At 48.8% G+C, this 24,398-nt stretch overlaps 1 protein-coding gene across 3 annotated transcripts in view; it reads left to right on the plus strand.

The window, feature by feature from the left end:
* The window catches only part of LOC106590692 (tetratricopeptide repeat protein 21B), a 77,675-nt gene that overhangs the window by 21,036 nt on the left and 32,241 nt on the right, over nt 1–24,398 (plus strand). For all 3 annotated transcript variants that reach the window (XM_082970832.1, XM_082970831.1, XM_082970833.1), the window contains exons 9-17: nt 2,245–2,437; nt 4,048–4,145; nt 4,308–4,502; nt 5,383–5,518; nt 10,667–10,824; nt 13,834–14,031; nt 14,378–14,530; nt 14,611–14,769; nt 17,870–17,980. In XM_082970832.1, the coding sequence (XP_082826958.1) occupies nt 2,245–2,437; nt 4,048–4,145; nt 4,308–4,502; nt 5,383–5,518; nt 10,667–10,824; nt 13,834–14,031; nt 14,378–14,530; nt 14,611–14,769; nt 17,870–17,980 (1,401 nt within the window). The remainder of the gene's footprint in view (nt 1–2,244; nt 2,438–4,047; nt 4,146–4,307; nt 4,503–5,382; nt 5,519–10,666; nt 10,825–13,833; nt 14,032–14,377; nt 14,531–14,610; nt 14,770–17,869; nt 17,981–24,398) is intronic.

Here is a 24,398-nt window from a genome sequence, read left to right on the forward strand (position 1 = left end):
AACTTGAGCTGACGTCACCAGAAGTAGCTAACTTCATGTTAGCCGCTAGCTTTATTAGCATTTTTGAATTTACATATTTGGATCGTACTCGATTAGACAGTAATTGGTTAATTAGTGATGTTTGTCGGGTGGTGAACGGAGTTCCAGCAGTTGGATTCGGTGTCTAACGATAGATATCTCATTATATATATATATATATATATATATATATATATACTGCTCAAAAAAATAAAGGGAACACTTAAACAACACAATGTAACTCCAAGTCAATCACACTTCTGTGAAATCAAACTGTCCACTTAGGAAGAAACACTGATTGACAATACATTTCACATGCTGTTGTGCAAATGGAATAGACAACAGGTGGAAATTATAGACAATTAGCAAGACACCCCCAATAAAGGAGTGGTTCTGCAGGTGGGGACCACAGACCACTTCTCAGTTCCTATGCTTCCTGGCTGATGTTTTGGTCACTTTTGAATGCTGGCGGTGCTTTCACTCTAGTGGTAGCATGAAACGGAGTCTACAACCCACACAAGTGGCTCAGGTAGTGCAGCTCATCCAGGATGGCACATCAATGCGAGCTGTGGCAAGAAGGTTTGCTGTGTCTGTCAGCGTAGTGTCCAGAGCATGGAGGCGCTACCAGGAGACAGGCCAGTACATCAGGAGACGTGGAGGAGGCCGTAGGAGGGCAACAACCCAGCAGCAGGACCGCTACCTCCGCCTTTGTGCAAGGAGGAGAAGGAGAAGCACTGCCAGAGCCCTGCAAAATGACCTCCAGCAGGCCACAAATGTGCATGTGTCTGCTCAAACGGTCAGAAACAGACTCCATGAGGGTGGTATGAGGGCCCGACGTCCACAGGTGGGGGTTGTGCTTACAGCCCAACACCGTGCAGGACATTTGGCATTTGCCAGAGAACACCAAGATTGGCAAATTCGCCACTGGCGCCCTGTGCTGTTCACAGATGAAAGCAGGTTCACACTGAGCACCTGACAGACGTGACAGAGTCTGGAGACGCCGTGGAGAACCTTCTGCTGCCTGCAACATCCTCCAGCATGACCGGTTTGGCGGTGGGTCAGTCATGGTGTGGGGTGGCATTTCTTTGGGGGGCCGCACAGCCCTCCATGTGCTCACCAGAGGTAGCCTGACTGCCATTAGGTACCGAGATGAGATCCTCAGACCCCTTGTGAGACCATATGCTGGTGCGGTTGGCCCTGGGTTCCTCCTAATGCAAGACAATGCTAGACCTCATGTGGCTGGAGTGTGTCAGCAGTTCCTGCAAGAGGAAGGCATTGATGCTATGGACTGGCCCGCCCGTTCCCCAGACCTGAATCCAATTGAGCACATCTGGGACATCATGTCTCGCTCCATCCACCAACGCCACGTTGCACCACAGACTGTCCAGGAGTTGGCTGATGCTTTAGTCCAGGTCTGGGAGGAGATCCGTCAGGAGACCATCCGCCACCTCATCAGGAGCATGCCCAGGCGTTGTAGGGAGGTCATACAGGCACGTGGAGGCCATACACACTACTGAGCCTCATTTTGCCTTGTTTTAAGGACATTACATCAAAGTTGGATCAGCCTGTAGTGTGGTTTTCCACTTTAATTTTGAGTGTGACTCCAAATCCAGACTTCCATGGGTTGATAAATTGGATTTCCATTGATTATTTTTGTGTGATTTTGTTGTCAGCACATTCAACTATGTAAAGAAATAAGTATTTAATAAGATTATTTCTTTCATTCAGATCTAGGATGTGTTGTTTAAGTGTTCCCTTTATTTTTTTGAGCAGTATAGTTAGCCAGATACACACATAGGACAAAACACACATCACGACGAGAGAGACAACACTACATAAACAGTGACTTAAGAGTGACTTAAGCCAGCTGGGGGTCGGCCTAGTCCCTCAGCCTCTGTTTCCATGGAACCAGTTGTGTTAGCCAGCTGGGGGTCGGCCCAGTCCCTTGGCCTCTGTTTCCATGGAACCAGTTGTGTTAGCCAGCTGGGGGTCGGCCCAGCCCAGTCCCTTGGAGCACAACATTCTGGGTCTTTGTGTATCAGGGTTTTTGTGTTAACATATTACCCCCCCCCGGAAGTCATGTGTTGACTATATTCACATATTGAAGTATATTGGTATGTCAGCCTCCCAATACGACACATGAAATCTACTGTTCCAGAGAGATCTATATATTACCGTACCGTCCCGTTTGGATATAGAATTATAACATCCTCCGTCTGTCTATAGTGTGGAGGCAACCCAGAGATCCTTCAGCTGCTGACTCCATTTACAGAGAGGGCGTACTCTAAAGCCCCTGGGAATGCTGATGTGGCCAATGAGATGGGCTACCTTTTGTCACTACAGAAGAAGACTAAAGAGTCCATCAGGTGGTACTCTGCTGCTCTCAACACTGACATCAGCAGTGTCCCGGCCCTGGCAGGTAGGTACTGTAGGCTAGTGTTTACACATTCACATTCACACAGTCCTTGCTTTCCCAGTGTGTTGATGTGCATCTTCCTTGCTTTTTAAAAATGTGATAACTCTGGTGAGTAATACATGATATGTCCAAAAGTATGTGGACACCTGCTCGTCCAACATCTCATTCCAAAATCATGGGCATTAATATGGAGTTGGTGCCCACTTTGCTGCTATAACAGCCTCCACTCTTCTGGGAAGGCTTTCCACTAGATGTAGGAACATTGCTGCTATAACAGCCTCCTCTCTTCTGGGAAGGCTTTCCACTAGATGTTGGAACATTGCTGCTATAACAGCCTCCACTCTTCTGGGAAGGCTTTCCACTAGATGTAGGAACATTGCTGCTATAACAGCCTCCACTCTTCTGGGAAGGCTTTCCACTAGATGTTGGATCATTGCTGCTATAACAGCCTCCAGTCTTCTGGGAAGGCTTTCCACTAGATGTTGGAACATTGCTGCTGGGACTTGCTTCCATTCAGCCACAAGAGCATTAGTGAGGTCCGATTAGGCCTTACTCGCCGTCTGCGTTCCAATTCATCCCAAAGGTGTTCGATGGTGTTGAGGTCAGGGTTTTGTGCAGGCCAGTCAAGTTCTTCCACACCGATCTCGACAAACCCTTTCTGTATGGACCTCGCTTTATGCACGGGGGAATTGTCATGCTGAAACAGGAAAGGGTCTTCCCTAAACTGTTGCCACAAAGTTGGATCACAGAATCGTCTAGAATGTCATTGTGTGCTGTAGCGTTAAGATTTCCCTTCACTGGAACTAAGGGGCCCGAACCATGAAAAACAGCCTCAGACCATTATTCCTCCTCCACCAAACTTTACAGTTGGCACTATGCATTTAGGCAGGTAGCATTCTCCTGGCATTCGCACAAAACCCAGATTAGTCCGTCGGACTGCCAGATGGTGAAGCGTGATTCATCACTCCAGAGAACGTGTTTCCACTGCTCCAGAGTCCAATAGCGGCGAGCTTTACACCACTTGGGCTTGTGTGGCGGCCATGGAAACTCATTTCATGAAGCTCCCGACCAAACAGTTATTGTGCAGACGTTGATTCCAGAGGCAGTTTGGAACTCGGTATTGAGTGTTGCAACCGACGACAGATGATTTTTGACACTACGCGTTTCAGCACTCGGCGGTCCCATTCTATGAGCTCGTGTAGCCTACCACTTCACCGATGAGCCGTTGTTGCTCCTATACCTTTCCACTACTTCACAATAACAGCACTTACAGTTGACCGGGGCAGCACTAGCAGGGCAGAAATTTGACTAATTGACTTGTTGGAAAGGTGGGCATCCTATGACGGTGCCGGAAAGTCACTGAGCTCTTCACTCCGGTCCATTCTACTGCCAAATGTTTGTCTATGGAGATTGCATGGCCGTGTGCTCGATTTTATACACCTGTTAGCAACAAGTGTGGCTGAAATAGCCGAATCCACTAATTTGAAGTGGTGTCCGCATACTTTTGTGTGTGTATTTAATGTATTTCCTATGCTTTTTAAGGCAATATCCTTGAACTTCCTGTATGTTGAGTGTTGTGGTGAGGCCACTGAGGGAGGTGTTTGTTTTTCTAGGACTGATCCGCTGCCAGCTGATGGACGGCCAGCTACAGGAAGCAGCCAATCAGCTGGAGTTCCTCAGAGAGATCCACCAGGCCATTGGCCAGTCAGCGGTATGACACGTAGCCTTCTCCTGAGTGACCAAATCACATTACACTGATCTGAGGTCACAAGGTCCCATAAAACTGAACGAGGTTGTCGAGGGTCGTTGAGATTTTGTTTGATTAGGAAGTATAGTAAAGCGAACTGTATCTTCCCCTTGTCTTTTACTGTAGGAGCTGGTCCTTCTGCAGGCTCTCCTGGTCCACAAGAGAGGGGCGGGGCTGGCGGTGATGTCACCCTTACTGAAGGAGGCCACCGACCTTCACTTCCTGGACCTGCGAGGGCGACCAATGGGACCAGACTACTTCCACAGGCTCCATCCCGACTTTATTTTCCAAGTGGTCAACCTCTACCTTTCCTTCTTCCAGGTAAACCCTTTAGACCCCTCAAATTCAACTCTGGACCTCAAAGCCAGTTCCACTGTTCTTTTAAATTCTTCCCCTCTAATCAGGGACTGATTTAGACCTGGGACACCAGGTGGGTGATTCCCCTCTAATCAGGGACTGATTTAGACCTGGGACACCAGGTGGATGATTCCCCCTCTAATCAGGGACTGATTTAGACCTGGGACACCAGGTGGGTTATTCCCCTCTAATCAGGGACTGATTTAGACCTGGGACACCAGGTGAGTGATTCCCCCTCTAATCAGGGACTGATTTAGACCTGGGACACCAGGTGGGGGATTCCCCTCTAATCAGGGACTGATTTAGACCTGGGACACCAGGTGGGTGATTCCCCTCTAAACAGGGACTGATTTAGACCTGGGACACCAGGTGGGGGATTCCCCCTCTAATCAGGGACTGATTTAGACCTGGGACACCAGGTGGGTGATTCCCCCTCTAATCAGGGACTGATTTAGACCTGGGACACCAGGTGGGGGATTCCCCTCTAATCAGGGACTGATTTAGACCTGGGACACCAGGTGGGTGCAAATAATTCTCAGGTAGAACAGAAAATCAGTTGTAATTCGTAGGTAGACTAGCAGTTAAGAGCGTTGGGCCGTTAACCGAAAGGTTGCTGGTTCATATCCCAGAGCCTAATAGCTGAAACGTCCTTGAGCAAGGCACTTAACCCTGATTGCTCCTGTATACGAGCGTCTGCAAAATCAATACATAGACCTCGTTGGATGGGGGGGGGGGACCAATAAAATTTGATTTGATTTATTGTGTTTCCATGCAGGAGAGAAAGTTCTTTAGCAGTGTTTCTAACGAGCCATACCTCCATCCCCTCCATCCCCCTCCCTCCCAGGAGAAGCCCCTGACAGCAGGTCAGCCCGTCCCCTTTGGCCTGAGTCACTGTGGAATGGTCCTGCAGCCTGTGGTCCAGATGGCCCCCGGACTGCTGCTTGGAGCCTACTACATGGCCCATATCATGTTCCTTTCGGGTCAGTATGGGTCTGTATGGGTCAGTATGGGTCTGTATGGGTCAGTATGGGTCAGTATGGGTCTGTATGGGTCTGTATGGGTCTGTATGGGTCTGTATGGGTCAGTATGGGTCTGTATGGGTCAGTATGGGTCAGTATGGGTCTGTATGGGTCAGTATGGGTCTGTATGGGTCAGTATGGGTCTGTATGGGTCAGTATGGGTCTCTGCGTTTTCCGTCCTCCCTCCGTGACCCAGGAACCGATAAGTGGTCCCAGTGGTCGAGGAGTGTGTCATTTTGTTAGTAGTCAAACGGAAGATGGTCCTCTTGTCCTCGATAGCGTCATTTGGCGAGGAAGCACAAGTTAATTTTTACCAGGAAGTATTTTGATATCTGCCACACTCCCTTTGAATCAGCTGTTGTACAATTGGAGAAAACCATGAATACATTCAAAAACAATATGCTACCTATCATTTTACCTATAAAATGTCTTAACTTCATTTGTTTTTATCACTTTATACATGTGTTTTGGCATCCACCCCCGTAAACGTCATGCGTTTTGGCATCCACCCCCGTAAACGTCATGTGTTTTGGCATCCACCCCCGTAAACGTCATGTGTTTTGGCATCCACCCCTGTAAATGTCATGTGTTTTGGCATCCACCCCCGTAAACGTCATGCGTTTTGGCATCCACCCCTGTAAATGTCATGTGTTTTGGCATCCACCCCTGTAAACCTCATGTGTTTTGGCATCCACCCCTGTAAACCTCATGTGTTTTGGCATCCACCCCTGTAAACCTCATGGATAAGGAAGGATCTCATTTTATACAAGTGCATTTTCATCCACGTTCCCTCTCCTCGTTGCCTCTCCTCAATTACCTTCAACCTTTTTCAAAAGTAGGCGAAAGAGGACGGAGGAGAGAGGATGCGGGAGATGAGCAAATCTTATTGACAAAAGGCTGTGTAGTGTGTCTGAAAGGTAGTCATGGTAACTGCATACCTGTAGTGTGTCTGAAAGTGGGCGTTGCGAAACAGGTGGGAGGATCAAAACCTAACAGATTGGTTACGAATCTAGACCGTTTTGCTTCCTGCTTCCTGCTTCCTTGTAGCATTTTAGCAAGGCAGGTTAGGGAGAATTAACGTGGCAGGTTAGGGAGAATTAACGTAGCAGGTTAGGAGAATTAACGTAGCAGGTTAGCAGGTTAGGAGAATTAACGCAGCAGGTTAGGAGAATTAACGTATCAGGTTAGGAGAATTAACGTAGCAGGTTAGGAGAACTAACGTAGCAGGTTAGCAGGTTAGGAGAATTAACGTATCAGGTTAGGAGAATTAACGTAGCAGGTTAGGAGAACTAACGTAGCAGGTTAGGAGAATTAACGTGGCAGGTTAGGGAGAATTAACGTAGCAGGTTAGGGGGAATTAACGTGGCAGGTTAGGGGGAATTAACGTGGCAGGTTAGGAGAATTAACGTAGCAGGTTAGGAGAATTAACGTAGCAGGTTAGGAGAATTAACGTAGCAGGTTAGGAGAATTAACGTGGCAGGTTAGGGAGAATTAACGTGGCAGGTTAGGAGAATTAACGTGGCAGGTTAGGAGAATTAACGTAGCAGGTTAGGAGAATTAACGTGGCAGGTTAGGGAGAATTAACGTGGCAGGTTAGGAGAATTAACGTGGCAGGTTAGGAGAATTAACGTGGCAGGTTAGGAGAATTAACGTAGCAGGTTAGGGAGAATTAACGTGGCATGTTAGGGAGAATTAACGTGGCAGGTTAGGAGAATTAACGTAGCAGGTTAGCAGGTTAGGAGAATTAACGTATCAGGTTAGGAGAATTAACGTAGCAGGTTAGGAGAACTAACGTAGCAGGTTAGGAGAATTAACGTGGCAGGTTAGGGAGAATTAACGTAGCAGGTTAGGGGGAATTAACGTGGCAGGTTAGGAGAATTAACGTAGCAGGTTAGGAGAATTAACGTGGCAGGTTAGGGAGAATTAACATAGCAGGTTAGGAGAATTAACGTGGCAGGTTAGGAGAATTAACGTAGCAGGTTAGGAGAATTAACGTGGCAGGTTAGGAGAATTAACGTGGCAGGTTAGGAGAATTAACGTGGCAGGTTAGGAGAATTAACGTGGCAGGTTAGGAGAATTAACGTGGCAGGTTAGGAGAATTAACGTGGCAGGTTAGGAGAATTAACGTGGCAGGTTAGGAGAATTAACGTGGCAGGTTAGGAGAATTAACGTAGCAGGTTAGGAGAATTATTGTAGCATGTTAGGAGAATTAACGTGGCAGGTTAGCAGGTTAGGAGAATTAACGTAGCAGGTTAGGAGAATTAACGTAGCAGGTTAGGAGAATTAACGTAGCAGGTTAGGGAGAACTAATGTGGCAGGTTAGGAGAATTAACGTGGCAGGTTAGGAGAATTAACGTGGCAGGTTAGGAGAATTAACGTAGCAGGTTAGGAGGTTAGGAGAATTAACGTGGCAGGTTAGGAGGTTAGGAGAATTAATGTAGCAGGTTAGGAGAATTAACGTGGCAGGTTAGGAGGTTAGGAGAATTAATGTAGCAGGTTAGGAGAATTAACGTGGCAGGTTAGGAGAATTAACGTGGCAGGTTAGGAGAATTAACGTGGCAGGTTAGGAGAATTAACGTGGCAGGTTAGGAGAATTAACGTAGCAGGTTAGGAGAATTAACGTAGCAGGTTAGAAGAATTAACGTGGCAGGTTAGGAGAATTAACGTGGCAGGTTAGGAGAATTAACGTGGCAGGTTAGGAGAATTAACGTGGCAGGTTAGGAGAATTAACGTGGCAGGTTAGGGAGAATTAACGTAGCAGGTTAGGGAGAATTAACGTGGCAGGTTAGGGAGAATTAACATAGCAGGTTAGGGAGAATTAACGTAGCAGGTTAGGGAGAATTAACGTGGCAGGTTAGGGAAAATTAACGTAGCAGGTTAGGGGGAATTAACGTGGCAGGTTAGGTGGAATTAACGTGGCAGGTTAGGAGAATTAACGTGGCAGGTTAGGAGAATTAACGTGGCAGGTTAGGAGAATTAACGTAGCAGGTTAGGAGAATTAACGTAGCAGGTTAGAAGAATTAACGTGGCAGGTTAGCAGGTTAGGAGAATTAACGTAGCAGGTTAGGAGAATTAACGTAGCAGGTTAGGAGAATTAACGTAGCAGGTTAGGAGAATTAACGTAGCAGGTTAGGGAGAATTAACGTAGCAGGTTAGGAGAATTAACGTAGCAGGTTAGCAGGTTAGGAGAATTAACGTGGCAGGTTAGGAGAATTAACGTGGCAGGTTAGGAGAATTAACGTAGCAGGTTAGGAGAATTAACGTAGCAGGTTAGGAGGTTAGGAGAATTAACGTAGCAGGTTAGGAGAATTAACGTAGCAGGTTAGGAGAATTAACGTAGCAGGTTAGGAGAATTAACGTGGCAGGTTAGGGAGAATTAACATGGCAGGTTAGGAGAATTAACGTGGCAGGTTAGGAGAATTAACGTGGCAGGTTAGGAGAATTAACGTGGCAGGTTAGGAGAATTAACGTGGCAGGTTAGGAGAAGCGAAGTGGCAGGTTAAGGAGAATGAACGTGGCAGGTTAGGAGAATTAACGTACTGTAGCAGGTTAGGAGAATTAACGTGGCAGGTTAGGAGAATTCAAGCGGTGGGGGCGACGGGCAGGTTAGGAGAATTAACGTGGCAGGTTAGGAGAATTAACGTGGCAGGTTAGGGAGAATTAACGTGGCAGGTTAGGGAGAATTAACGTGGCAGGTTAGGGAGAATTAACGTGGCAGGTTAGGGAGAATTAACGTGCGGGCAGGTTAGGAGAATTACGACGGGGGACGTAGCAGGTTAGGAGCCGAGCGGGGGACGTGGCGGAGGGGTCGTGCAGGAGGGGAATTAACGGGCGGGGGTACGGCAGGTTAGGAGAATTAACGTGGCAGGTTAGGGAGAATTAACGTGGCAGGTTAGGAGAATTAACGTGGCAGGTTAGGGAGAATTAACGTGGCAGGTTAGGAGAATTAACGTGGCAGGTTAGGAGAATTAACGTGGCAGGTTAGGAGAATTAACGTGGCAGGTTAGGAGAATTAACGTAGCAGGTTAGGAGAATTAACGTGGCAGGTTAGGGAGAATTAACGTGGCAGGTTAGGAGAATTGACGTGGCAGGTTAGGAGAATTGACGTGGCAGGTTAGGGAGAATTAACGTGGCAGGTTAGGAGAATTAACGCAGCAGGTTAGGAGAATTAACGCGGCAGGTTAGGAGAATTAACGTGGCAGGTTAGGAGAATTAACGTGGCAGGTTAGGAGAATTAACGTGGCAGGTTAGGGAGAATTAACGTGGCAGGTTAGGGAGAAATAACGTGGCAGGTTAGGAGAATTAACATAGCAGGTTAGGAGGAGCGACGTGGCAGGTTAGGAGAATTAACGTGGCAGGTTAGGAGAATTAACGTGGCAGGTTAGGAGAATTAACGTGGCAGGTTAGGAGAATTATCGTGGCAGGTTAGGGAGAATTAACGTGGCAGGTTAGGAGAATTAACATAGCAGGTTAGGAGAATTAACGTGGCAGGTTAGGGAGAATTAACGTGGCAGGTTAGGAGAATTGACGTGGCAGGTTAGGGAGAATTAACGTAGCAGGTTAGGAGAATTAACGTGGCAGGTTAGGAGAATTGACGTGGCAGGTTAGGAGAATTAACGTGGCAGGTTAGGAGAATTGACGTGGCAGGTTAGGAGAATTAACGAGGCAGGTTAGGAGAATTGACGTGGCAGGTCAGGAGAATTGACGTGGCAGGTTAGGAGAATTAACGTGGCAGGTTAGGAGAATTGACGTGGCAGGTTAGGAGAATTGACGTGGCAGGTTAGGAGAATCGACGTGGCAGGTTAGGAGAAGCGACGTGGCAGGTTAGGAGAATCGACGTAGCAGGTTAGGAGAATTGACGTAGGCGTCTATCACCTAGCCCATGTATCACCTAGCCCTAAATTATGACTCACAAGTTAACTTGATGAGCAGAGATGATTGATAAACTACCAATATAAAATGGATTGGGGGTAAGGACCTGCAACAGACTAGATGCCTCCTGCTCCTATGAGCCGTTCTGGCTAGGACAAAGTTTACTTACTTTATTATATACAATATTACTATTTTTAAACATCTATCTCTCTGTCTGGGTTTATGTCAACCTGTCAGGTGACAGCCAGTCCGCTCAGCAGTTCCTGGATTTCTGTCTGGAGAGAGACCCGACCATCGCTGAGGTCCACCTGCTGCAGGCCAGGATACATCTCCATGAGGGAGACTACAACCTCTGCTTTCAGTCTCTGGAGACCGGAGTCAGTCACACCTTCCAGGTTTAATAGTGTAGAGATCAGACTGGAGTCATCCACACCTTCCAGGTTTAATAGTGTAGAGATCAGACTGGAGTCATCCACACCTTCCAGGTTTAATAGTGTAGAGATCAGACTGGAGTCATCCACACCTTCCAGGTTTAATAGTGTAGAGATCAGACTGGAGTCATCCACACCTTCCAGGTTTAATAGTGTAGAGATCAGACTGGAGTCATCCACACCTTCCAGGTTTAATAGTGTAGAGATCAGACTGGAGTCATCCACACCTTCCAGGTTTAATAGTGTAGAGATCAGACTGGAGTCATCCACACCTTCCAGGTTTAATAGTGTAGAGATCAGACTGGAGTCATCCACACCTTCCAGGTTTAATAGTGTAGAGATCAGACTGGAGTCATCCACACCTTCCAGGTTTAATAATGTAGAGATCAGACTGGAGTCATCCACACCTTCCAGGTTTAATAGTGTAGAGATCAGACTGGAGTCATCCACACCTTCCAGGTTTAATAGTGTAGAGATCAGACTGGAGTCATCCACACCTTCCAGGTTTAATAGTGTAGAGATCAGACTGGAGTCATCCACACCTTCCAGGTTTAATAGTGTAGAGATCAGACTGGAGTCATCCACACCTTCCAGGTTTAATAGTGTAGAGATCAGACTGGAGTCATCCACACCTTCCAGGTTTAATAGTGTAGAGATCAGACCGGAGTCATCCACACCTTCCAGGTTTAATAGTGTAGAGATCAGACTGGAGTCATCCACACCTTCCAGGTTTAATAGTGTAGAGATCAGACTGGAGTCATCCACACCTTCCAGGTTTAATAGTGTAGAGATCAGACTGGAGTCATCCACACCTTCCAGGTTTAATAGTGTAGAGATCAGACTGGAGTCATCCACACCTTCCAGGTTTAATAGTGTAGAGATCAGACTGGAGTCATCCACACCTTCCAGGTTTAATAGTGTAGAGATCAGACCGGAGTCATCCACACCTTCCAGGTTTAATAGTGTAGAGATCAGACTGGAGTCATCCACACCTTCCAGGTTTAATAGTGTAGAGATCAGACTGGAGTCATCCACACCTTCCAGGTTTAATAGTGTAGAGATCAGACTGGAGTCATCCACACCTTCCAGGTTTAATAGTGTAGAGATCAGACTGGAGTCATCCACACCTTCCAGGTTTAATAGATGGGTTCTTTCACTGTAGGGGGATTGATTGTGTTACATAAAGGGTCACTTCCGAATTTAGTGTATCCAGCATCACCCCTCTCTCCCTCTCTCTTTCTCCCTCTTGCCATCCATCCCTCCCCCTCTCTCGTTCTCCCTCTTTCTCTTTCCATCCCTCCCCCTCTCTCGTTCTCCCTCTTTCTCTTTCCATCCCTCCCCCTCTCTCGTTCTCCCTCTTTCTCTTTCCATCCCTCCACCTCTCTCGTTCTCCCTCTTTCTCTTTCCATCCCTCCCCCTCTCTCTTTCTCCCTCTCTCCCTCTTTCCATCCCTCCCTCTCTCCCTCTTGCCATCCCTCCCTCTCTCTTTCTCACCCTCTCCCTCTCTCCATCCCTCCCCCTCTCTCTTTCACCCTCTTTCCATCCCTCCCCCTCTCCCTCTCTCCATCCCTCCACCTCTCTCTATCCCTCCACCTCTCTCCATCCCTCCCCCTCTCTCTTTCTCCCTCTTTCCATCCCTCCCCCTCTCCCTCTCTCCATCCCTCTCCCTCTCTCCATCCCTCCATCTCTCTCCATCCCTCCCCCTCTCGCTTTCTCCCTCCCTCCCCCTCTCCCTCTCTCCATCCCTCTCCCTCTCTCCATCCCTCCCCCTCTCCCTCTCTCCATCCCTCTCCCTCTCTCCATCCCTCCCCCTCTCCCTCTCTCCATCCCTCTCCCTCTCTCCATCCCTCTCCCTCTCTCCATCCCTCCCCCTCTCCCTCTCTCCATCCCTCCCTCTTTCCATCCCTCCCCCTCTCTCTTTCTCCCTCTTTCCATCCCTCCCCCTCTCTCTTTCTCCCTCTCCCTCTTTCCATCCCTCCCCCTCTCTCTTTCTCCCTCTTTCCATCCCTCCCTCTCTCCCTCTTGCCATCCCTCCCTCTCTCTTTCTCACCCTCTCCCTCTCTCCATCCCTCCCCCTCTCTCTATCCCTCCACCTCTCTCCATCCCTCCCCCTCTCTCTTTCTCCCTCTTTCCATCCCTCCCCCTCTCCCTCTCTCCATCCCTCCACCTCTCTCTATCCCTCCACCTCTCTCCATCCCTCCCCCTCTCTCTTTCTCCCTCTTTCCACCCCTCCCCCTCTCTCTTTCTCCCTCTTTCTATCCCTCCCCCTCTCTCTTTCTCCCTCTCTCCCTCTTTCCATCCCTCCCCCTCTCTCTTTCTCCCTCTCCCTCTTTCCATCCCTCCCTCTTCCACTCCCCCCTCTTTCTCTTGCCATCCCTCCCTCCCCCCTCTCTTTCTCCCTCTCTCCCTCTCTCCATCCCTCCCCCTCTCTCTTTCTCCCTCTTTCCATCCCTCCCCCTCTCCCTCTCTCCATCCCTCCACCTCTCTCTATCCCTTTCCCTCTCTCCATCCCTCTCCCTCTCTCCATCCCTCCACCTCTCTCTTTCTCCCTCTTTCCATCCCTCCCCCTCTCCCTCTCTCCATCCCTCCCCCTCTCTCTTTCTCCCTCTTTCCATCCCTCCACCTCTCTCTATCCCTCTCCCTCTCTCCATCCCTCTCCCTCTCTCCATCCCTCCACCTCTCTCCATCCCTCTCCCTCTCTCCATCCCTCCATCTCTCTCCATCCCTCCCCCTCTCGCTTTCTCCCTCTCTCCCTCCCTCCCCCTCTCCCTCTCTCCATCCCTCTCCCACTCTCCATCCCTCCCCCTCTCGCTTTCTCCCTCTCTCCCTCTCTCCATCCCTCCCCCTCTCCCTCTGTCCATCCCTCTCCCTCTCTCCCTCTCTCCATCCCTCTCCCTCTCTCCATCCCTCCCTCTCTCCATCCCTCCACCTCTCTCCACCCTTCCATCCCTCCCTCTCTCCACCCCTCCCTAGGTGCTAGATCTCCCCCAGTACCACCTACTGAAAGCCCGTGCATCGCGGGGTGTTGGGAAGCTAGAGGAGGCCATCACGTCCCTGAAGGTGGCGATGAGGATCCAAGCAGCGGGTGGGAGAGAGGCCCACGTCAGCAACACTCAGCGTGTGTCTGTCTATCTGGAACTGGCTGAGGCACTGAGACTACACGGAGAACCAGTACACTACATTTCTACTTAGATTGATTGAGTGATTGATTGATTGATTGACCGATTGGTTGATTGATTACTACTTTGCTTATGGTAGTCCGTCATGTCCGATGATTACTTCCTTCCACTTCTACCTATATTGATGACTTGTGGCTATAGAGTCCAATCCTCTAGCCACATGTTCAGTTTTGGTTAGTTTGTGGAAGTGCATTTCGGACCTCATGCAATCCTGTAACACTTTCGTTGCCCGTGACCCAGTCTTCTCATCTTCGAGCTTACTAGCAGAGCTGTTGCCAGGTAGACAGTGTAGTGTGTGTGTCTATAAACCCCTTCCATCCCTCCTCCTCTCCTGCCAGCATGAGTCCACCATGGTGCTGCAGGACGCTGTCGTTGAGTTCGCTGGTACCCCAGAGGAGATCTGTGTGACAATAGCTAACGTGGACATGGCCTTGGCTAAAGATGACCTGGACACAGCCCTCAGCGTCCTCAGAGGCATCACACCGGACCAGGTTGTGAAGACACTGTTCCGTTCTTTCTTAAGTTAATGGACGATAAGAGTACATCTTCCTTTTCTTCTTCTTCTCTTCAGACACACTACGCAGCGGCCAAGGAGAAGATGGCCCTCATATACCTGCAGAGATGCAAAGACAAGAAGCTGTACATAGCCTGCTATAGGGAGATCAGAGATGAACTACCCGGGCCTCAGTCCTCTATCCTTCTGGGGGACGCCTACATCAATATACAAGAGGTATAACGAGAGCTGCTCATCTGTAACCCAGTAGGTAGAGCATGAAGCTTGGTCCTCTAACTCAGTAGTTAGAGCATGAAGCTTGGTCCTCTAACTCAGTAGGTAGAGCATGAAGCTTGGTCCTCTGTAGCTCAGTAGTTAGAGCATGAAGCTTGGTCCTCTGTAACCCAGTAGGTAGAGCATGAAGCTTGGTCCTCTAACTCAGTAGGTAGAGCATGAAGCTTGGTCCTCTAACTCAGTAGGTAGAGCATGAAGCTTGGTCCTCTGTAACCCAGTAGGTAGAGCATGAAGCTTGGTCCTCTGTAACTCAGTAGGTAGAGCATGAAGCTTGGTCCTCTAACTCAGTAGGTAGAGCATGAAGCTTGGTCCTCTGTAGCTCAGTAGGTAGAGCATGAAGCTTGGTCCTCTGTAGCTCAGTAGGTAGAGCATGAAGCTTGGTCCTCTGTAACCCAGTAGGTAGAGCATGAAGCTTGGTCCTCTGTAGCTCAGTAGGTAGAGCATGAAGCTTGGTCCTCTGTAACCCAGTAGGTAGAGCATGAAGCTTGGTCCTCTGTAACCCAGTAGGTAGAGCATGAAGCTTGGTCCTCTGTAACTCAGTAGGTAGAGCATGAAGCTTGGTCCTCTTTAACTCAGTAGGTAGAGCATGAAGCTTGGTCCTCTGTAGCTCAGTAGGTAGAGCATGAAGCTTGGTCCTCTGTAGCTCAGTAGGTAGAGCATGAAGCTTGGTCCTCTGTATCTCAGTAGGTAGAGCATGAAGCTTGGTCCTCTGTAACTCAGTAGGTAGAGCATGAAGCTTGGTCCTCTGTAACTCAGTAGGTAGAGCATGAAGCTTGGTCCTCTGTAACTCAGTAGGTAGATCATGAAGCTTGGTCCTCTGTAGCTCAGTAGGTAGAGCATGAAGCTTGGTCCTCTTTAACTCAGTAGGTAGAGCATGAAGCTTGGTCCTCTGTAGCTCAGTAGGTAGAGCATGAAGCTTGGTCCTCTAACCCAGTAGGTAGAGCATGAAGCTTGGTCCTCTAACCCAGTAGGTAGAGCATGAAGCTTGGTCCTCTGTAACTCAGTAGGTAGATCATGAAGCTTGGTCCTCTGTAACTCAGTAGGTAGATCATGAAGCTTGGTCCTCTGTAACTCAGTAGGTAGAGCATGAAGCTTGGTCCTCTGTAACTCAGTAGGTAGAGCATGAAGCTTGGTCCTCTGTAACTCAGTAGGTAGATCATGAAGCTTGGTCCTCTGTAACTCAGTAGGTAGAGCATGAAGCTTGGTCCTCTGTAACTCAGTAGGTAGAGCATGAAGCTTGGTCCTCTGTAACCCAGTAGGTAGAGCATGAAGCTTGGTCCTCTGTAACCCAGTAGTTAGAGCATGAAGCTTGGTCCTCTGTAACTCAGTAGTTAGAGCATGAAGCTTGGTCCTCTAACTCAGTAGGTAGAGCATGAAGCTTGGTCCTCTGTAGCTCAGTAGGTAGAGCATGAAGCTTGGTCCTCTGTAACTCAGTAGGTAGAGCATGAAGCTTGGTCCTCTGTAGCTCAGTAGGTAGAGCATGAAGCTTGGTCCTCTGTAGCTCAGTAGGTAGAGCATGAAGCTTGGTCCTCTGTAGCTCAGTAGGTAGAGCATGAAGCTTGGTCCTCTGTATCTCAGTAGGTAGAGCATGAAGCTTGGTCCTCTGTAACTCAGTAGGTAGAGCATGAAGCTTGGTCCTCTGTAACTCAGTAGGTAGAGCATGAAGCTTGGTCCTCTGTAACTCAGTAGGTAGATCATGAAGCTTGGTCCTCTAACCCAGTAGGTAGAGCATGAAGCTTGGTCCTCTAACTCAGTAGGTAGAGCATGAAGCTTGGTCCTCTGTAACCCAGTAGGTAGAGCATGAAGCTTGGTCCTCTGTAACCCAGTAGTTAGAGCATGAAGCTTGGTCCTCTGTAACTCAGTAGTTAGAGCATGAAGCTTGGTCCTCTGTAACTCAGTAGGTAGAGCATGAAGCTTGGTCCTCTGTAGCTCAGTAGGTAGAGCATGAAGCTTGGTCCTCTGTAACTCAGTAGGTAGAGCATGAAGCTTGGTCCTCTGTAGCTCAGTAGGTAGAGCATGAAGCTTGGTCCTCTGTAACTCAGTAGGTAGAGCATGAAGCTTGGTCCTCTGTAGCTCAGTAGGTAGAGCATGAAGCTTGGTCCTCTGTAACTCAGTAGGTAGAGCATGAAGCTTGGTCCTCTGTATCTCAGTAGGTAGAGCATGAAGCTTGGTCCTCTGTAAGCCAGTAGGTAGAGCATGAAGCTTGGTCCTCTGTAGCCCAGTAGGTAGAGCATGAAGCTTGGTCCTCTAACCCAGTAGGTAGAGCATGAAGCTTGGTCCTCTGTAACTCAGTAGGTAGAGCATGAAGCTTGGTCCTCTAACCCAGTAGGTAGAGCATGAAGCTTGGTCCTCTGTAACTCAGTAGGTAGAGCATGAAGCTTGGTCCTCTGTAGCTCAGTAGGTAGAGCATGAAGCTTGGTCCTCTGTAGCTCAGTAGGTAGAGCATGAAGCTTGGTCCTCTGTAGCCCAGTAGGTAGAGCATGAAGCTTGGTCCTCTGTAGCCCAGTAGGTATACCATGAAGCTTGGTCCTCTAACCCAGTAGGTAGAGCATGAAGCTTGGTCCTCTGTAACTCAGTAGGTAGAGCATGAAGCTTGGTCCTCTAACTCAGTAGGTAGAGCATGAAGCTTGGTCCTCTGTAGCCCAGTAGGTAGAGCATGAAGCTTGGTCCTCTAACTCAGTAGGTAGAGCATGAAGCTTGGTCCTCTGTAGCCCAGTAGGTAGAGCATGAAGCTTGGTCCTCTGTAGCCCAGTAGGTAGAGCATGAAGCTTGGTCCTCTGTATCTCAGTAGTTAGAGCATGAAGCTTGGTCCAATGCCAGGATAGTGGGTTCGATTTCTGGGCCCAGCCATATGTAAAAATCAATACTAATATGCACCATGACTAAGTGAATTAAATAGGGTATTAAATGGCATATGTTTTACCTGTCACACCAGTGGTTCCTTGTGGTCTGCATATTATTGACTGTCTATACCACATTATTGGGGCTTTGCAAATGCATTGACACAGACGGGTATATGAAATATCACATTTCTATTCTGCAGCCAGAGAGAGCTATCGAGGTGTATCGAGAGGCAACGAGAGGGACGGTTCGGGATGCAACCCTGTCCAGAAAGATGGGCCAAGCCTATGTGAAGACCCATCAGTACAACCAGGTATTGTAGACGGGAAAGGCTGCGGCAAAGGTTCAAGCACCAATACTGCTCAGTGCTCACACAGGACATTCTTCCCCTTTTTAGACTATTTCTCAAGAGTGGAAGCTGTTTTTGTTTGCCATTTTACTAAGGAATGTTCTCATACTGTTCCCTCCCTCCTCATTCTATTTCTTACCTGATTGGTCCTGCAGGTTGTCAGTCACTGAGTGTTTATGTCACTGACCTGATTGGTCCTGCAGGTTGTCAGTCACTGAGTGTTTATGTCACTAACCTGATTGGTCCTGCAGGTTGTCAGTCACTGAGTGTTTATGTCACTAACCTGATTGGTCCTGCAGGTTGTCAGTCACTGAGTGTTTATGTCACTAACCTGATTGGTCCTGCAGGTTGTCAGTCACTATAAGTGTTTATATGTAACCTGATTGGCTTCCACCACAGGTCTCATCAGCAAAGAGTTCCTTGGGGCTGTGTCGTCGTCCATCTTGGGGCTGTGTCGTCGTCCATCTTGGGGCTGTGTCGTCCATCTTGGGGCTGTGTCGTCCATCTTGGGGCTGTGTCGTCCATCTTGGGGCTGTGTCGTCGTCCATCTTGGGGCTGTGTCGTCCATCTTGGGGGTCCATCTTGGGGCTGTGTCGTCCATCTTGGGGGTCCATCTTGGGGCTGTGCCATCCATCTTGGGGCTGTGTCGTCCATCTTGGGGCTGTGTCGTCCATCTTGGGGGTCCATCTTGGGGCTGTGTCGTCCATCTTGGGGCTGTGTCGTCCATCTTGGGGCTGTGTCGTCCATCTTGGGGCTGTGTCGTCCATCTTGGGGCTGTGCAGTCCATCTTGGGGCTGTGTCATCCATCTTGGGGCTGTGTCGTCCATCTTGGGGCTGTGTCGTCCATCTTGGGGCTGTGCAGTCCATCTTGGGGCTGTGTCATCCATCTTGGGGCTGTGTCGTCCATCTTGGGGCTGTGTCGTCCATCTTGGGGCTGTGTCGTCCATCTTGGGGCTGTGTCGTCCATCTTGGGGCTGTGTCGTCGTCCATCTTGGGGCCGTCCATCTTGGGGCTGTGTCGTCGTCCATCTTGGGGCTGTGTCGTCCATCTTGGGGCTGTGTCGTCGTCCATCTTGGGGCTGTGTCGTCGTCCATCTTGGGGCTGTGTCGTCGTCCATCTTGGGGCTGTGTCGTCCATCTTGGGGCTGTGTCGTCCATCTTGGGGCTGTGTCGTCCATCTTGGGGCTGTGTCGTCCATCTTGGGGCTGTGTCGTCCATCTTGGGGCTGTGCCGTCCATCTTGGGGCTGTGTCGTCCATCTTGGGGCTGTGTCGTCGTCCATCTTGGGGCTGTGTCGTCCATCTTGGGGCTGTGCCGTCCATCTTGGGGCTGTGCCGTCCATCTTGGGGCTGTGTCGTCCATCTTGGGGCTGTGCCGTCCATCTTGGGGCTGTGCCGTCCATCTTGGGGCTGTGTCGTCCATCTTGGGGGTCCATCTTGGGGCTGTGTCGTCCATCTTGGGGCTGTGTCGTCCATCTTGGGGCTGTGTCGTCGTCCATCTTGGGGCTGTGTCGTCGTCCATCTTGGGGCTGTGTCGTCCATCTTGGGGCTGTGCCGTCCATCTTGGGGCTGTGCCGTCCATCTTGGGGCTGTGTCGTCCATCTTGGGGCTGTGTCGTCCATCTTGGGGCTGTGTCGTCCATCTTGGGGCTGTGTCGTCCATGATGACAACAGGGCCTCCAGGACTGAAGTTTCTCTTAGTTTGGTTCCACTGTGTATCTGTTGTTAAGGTCTTCTCTCATTACCCTTTTCATCTCCTTTGGTCAGGGATGGCTCCGTATCTTTTTCCACCAGAACATCACGGGTGACGTGGTCCAGGACAGGCTTGATGGCTGACAGTGTCACTCGTGTCTCTGAGCAAGTTTACAGATGCATTTGCCTCAGAGGTTCAAGAATCTGGCACAGTTGTTCCCATGACACTTATGTCGGCATCCTTGGGTCATCAGATGCCATGTTCCTCTTTCTCCAGCCGGTGTCGCACAGACTGGCTGCTGTTGGCTGAGGAAACGCTCAAGCATCTTGTGTGTAGATCCCCCATCGGGTCACCACATCATGGATCAGAGCCTTCTGTGGCATGTTGAGGGCAGCTTGCTTTTCTCTCAGTTCTCTCCTTCTCTTCCAGGTCCGTGAGAAGCCTCGGACCAGCTGACGACAGGCCTTGACTGCTGTGTCAACTCTGCTGAATTTTCAGAACCTTTGAGATGGCCAGGTTCAAATGATGGCCAAAGGACCCAAAGCCACAGATCTGGGAACTCTGCAAAAGCCTTGATCATGTTTGTTGCCTTGTCTGTGGTTATGCAGACCAGGTCTTGTTAATCACCCACTCTTCCAGTATATTCTCCAAAAACACTGTTGTGAGCTGAGTGATCTTCTGGGAAGAACTGTGTTTCCAGGCAGTTTGATTCCAGTTGCCAGTCTGGTTGTGAGATAATGGATAGTGAAGCTGATGGAGGGTTGACCACCCCCAGCTTTCACTGGTCCAGAGGTCAGTAGTTGGTCCAGAGGTCAGTAGTTGGTCCAGAGGTCAGTAGTTGGTCCAGAGGTCAGTAGTTGGTCCAGAGGTCAGTAGTTGGTCCAGTGGTCAGTAGTTGGTCCAGAGGTCAGTAGTTGGTCCAGAGGTCAGTAGTTGCAGCAAAACCATGTGCCTTTGAGCTAAACTTTTTCCAACATTAACCTGGTTGTACAGGTTTGGGATTTCAGTCTTGGGAAAATAATGTTTGTGATGTCACTTTGTAGTGAGGCACGACAACCTTCATCAGCCTCAGAAAGCCAGGCCTCTCAACGATATGAAATGGCATCATGTCCTTTGCAGTGTAATATGAAAGGGCTTCAGTGAGGTCTTGAGTATGTTTTGATGTGGATGCATAAGCAGCCTGCCTTTTTAAACGCTTGCTGGAGTGTCTGTGTCACAACTGTAGATGAGGAGGGACCAGTAGCGTCACTGGGTTTACCTGCTGCACGCCCACTCTGTAAACAAGGGGATAGCAAATGTTTTATGTTATAATTATTATTATTATTATTCACACACACACACACACACACACACACACACACACACACACACATATACTAAAATGTGTTGCGTTTGAGTGTATGCAATGACCCCATGCACAATTTAAATAAATACAAATGAGTCTTAAGAAGACAGTGATAGTAATTGCAATGAGCCCAACAATTGACATAAATACAGGAGTCTTGTAGGGGAGTCTTGCATGGGAGTCTTGCATGGGAGTCTTGCAGGGGAGTCTTGCAGGGGAGTCTTGCAGGGGAGTCTTGCAGGGGGGTCTTGCAGGGGAGTCTTGCAGGGGAGTCTTGCAGGGGAGTCTTGTAGGGGAGTCTTGTAGGGGAGTCTTGTAGAGGAGTCTTGTAGGGGAGTCTTGCAGGGGAGTCTTGCAGGGGAGTCTTGCATGGGGGTCTTGTAGGGAGTCTTGTAGGGGAGTCTTGTAGGGGAGTCTTGTAGGGGAGTCTTGCAGGGGAGTCTTGCAGGGGAGTCTTGTAGGGGAGTCTTGCAGGGGAGTCTTGCATGGGAGTCTTGTAGGGGAGTCTTGCAGGGGAGTCTTGTAGGGGAGTCTTGCAGGGGAGTCTTGCAGGGGAGTCTTGCAGGGGAGTCTTGTAGAGGAGTCTTGTAGGGGAGTCTTGTAGAGGAGTCTTGTAGGGGAGTCTTGTCAGGGGAGTCTTGTCAGGGGAGTCTTGTAGGGGAGTCTTGTAGGGGAGTCTTGCAGGGGAGTCTTGCAGGGGAGTCTTGTAGGGGAGTCTTGTAGGGGAGTCTTGTAGGAGGGTCTTGTAGGGCGGTCTTGTACGGGGGTCTTGTAGGGGAGTCTTGTAGGGGAGTCTTGCAGGGGAGTCTTGTAGGGGAGTCTTGTAGGGGAGTCTTGCAGGGGAGTCTTGTAGAGGAGTCTTGTAGGGGAGTCTTGTAGGGGAGTCTTGTAGAGGAGTCTTGTATGAGAGTCTTGTAGGGGAGTCTTGTAGGGGAGTCTTGTAGAGGAGTCTTGTAGGGGAGTCTTGTAGAGGAGTCTTGTAGGGGAGTCTTGTAGGAGAGTCTTGTAGGGGGGTCTTGTAGGGGAGTCTTGTAGGGGAGTCTTGCGGGGGAGTCTTGTAGGGGAGTCTTATAGGGGAGTCTTGTAGGAGAGTCTTGTACAGGAGTCTATAGTGTTTCTTCCACTGGAACACTTTTACAACCAAGTCCACGACTGCCGGATTCTAAATGAATAAAATGTGTTGGTTGGGTGACTAAACTACATAACGTGTTATCATGTGCAATGGGCGAATAGAGTCTGCAGGCACACGACGCATACTGCAGCAGAACAACGTGTAGTGTTTCTACCAGAGTAGGTAACACTGGAAGCTTCAGTTTACATTAATGACACGCTATTAGCAAGTTAGACAGACAAACCATGACATTTTCCCTCATTCCCATGTCCCCACATCATGCATTGAGCTAAAAGTTAACTTATCTTGCATTCGCTATAAAGTAGTGGTTGGTGGTCACAAAGATGACTCAAGAGATTTGAAGTGTTGCCCCCATTTCGCAGCAATTATTTTAGTTGCATGTGCTGCAGACAGGGTGACCATCTTCGAATAAGTTTCCGTCAGCACTCTTGTAAAACCCAAAATACGACCACACTTCAGATTTGGTCCTCTTAGAAGGTTAAAAAAATCTCCCGAGCGCTGTCACTTCCTTCCACCATGTTTTCACAGAAAACAAACCCCACGTTGCATGCTGCGCCTGCGTCAGACTGTTGCCAACTTTGGTTGATGCTGTACAGTATTTCCCATGAGTTTTTCAAACCGTGGTAATCAAACACGGTTTTAATGATAATTACAATTTGAAACGGTATTACTAACCGTCAGGAATTTTACCATGGTTTATCGTGAAAACCATTACAGACTACAAAGGGACACACAGCCGAGAGCTGCCCAGTGACACGAGTCTACCAGACGAGCTAAACTACTTCTATGCTCGCTTCGAGGCAAATAACACTGAAACATGCATCAGAGCACCAGCTGTTCCGGAAGACTGTGTGATAACGCTCTCCGCAGCCGATGTAAGACCTTTAAACAGGTCAACATTCACAAGGCCGCAAGGCCAGACGGATTACCAGGACGTGTACGCCGAGCATACACTGACCAACTGGCAAGTGTCTTCACTGACATTTTCAAATTCTCCCTGACCGAGTCTGTAATACCAATATGTTTTAAGCAGACCACCATAGTCCCTGTGCCCAAGAACACTAAGGTAACCTGCCTAAATGACTACAGACCCGTAGCACTCACGTCTGTAGCCATGAAGTGCTTTGAAAGACTGGTCATGGCTCACATCAACACAATTATCCGAGAAACCCTAGACCCACTCCAATTTGCATACCGCCCCAACAGATCCACAGATGATGTGATCTCTATTGCACTCCACACTGCCCTTTCCCGCCTGGACAAAAGGAACACCTATGTGAGAATGCTATTCATTGACTACAGCTCAGCGTTCAACACCATAGTACCCTCAAAGCTCATCACTAAGCTAAGAACCCTGGGACTAAACACCTCCCTCTGCAACTGGATCCTGGACTTCCTGATGGGCCACCCCCAGGTGGTGATGTAGGTAACAACACATCCGCCACGCTGATCCTCAACACACGTCACATCAGGGGTGCCTGCTCAGCCCCCTCCTGTACTCCCTGTTTACTCATGACTGCACGACTCCAACACCATCATTAAGTTTGCCGATGACATAACAGTGGTAGGACTAATCACCAATAACGAGACAGTCCAAACACGACAAGGCTATCATTAAATGTGAAGACTGTATATTATCAAATCAATTCTCTAGGTTTAATTATTACGTGATTAAACTAATCATGTAAACATTAATTAACTTGGAAGTCGGGGCACCACGGGAAAACTCTTCAGATATTTTAATATCATATCAGTTAGTCTTCCATTAATGATTGTTATTATATATCAGTTCTCATTACTGAACATCGCAAACCCTTGGATATCTGCACGAACCCTAGCCAAAATCGTGAATCAGCGATATACAAATTGTCTGAATTATTTATTTACTAACTAACTAAATAATCACACGGAATTACATAACAAACAAACAGCAGATATTGGTTACTAACAATGATAGAAAAGTCCCTAGTGGGCTAACCCGATATGACGGCTTGTTAGACAAAGGAAAGGTGTGGGGACGTGATACAGAGCGTGAAAGACAAAATGGATCACTACACACAGTGGATAATTATAATCATTGAAATGCTAATCCTTTGCACATGAACGGCCGCTCATTCGACAATAATTGCGATGTATATATTTACGCCCGTATGTCGTTGCTGTCTCTCCGTTGAAAACTCTCGATCGTCCTGTAGAGTTCATCAGAGTCTCTGGTT

Source organism: Salmo salar, chromosome 29, assembly GCF_965601325.2.
Source record: "Salmo salar chromosome 29, fSalSal1, whole genome shotgun sequence".
Classification (NCBI taxonomy): Eukaryota; Metazoa; Chordata; class Actinopteri; order Salmoniformes; family Salmonidae; genus Salmo; species Salmo salar.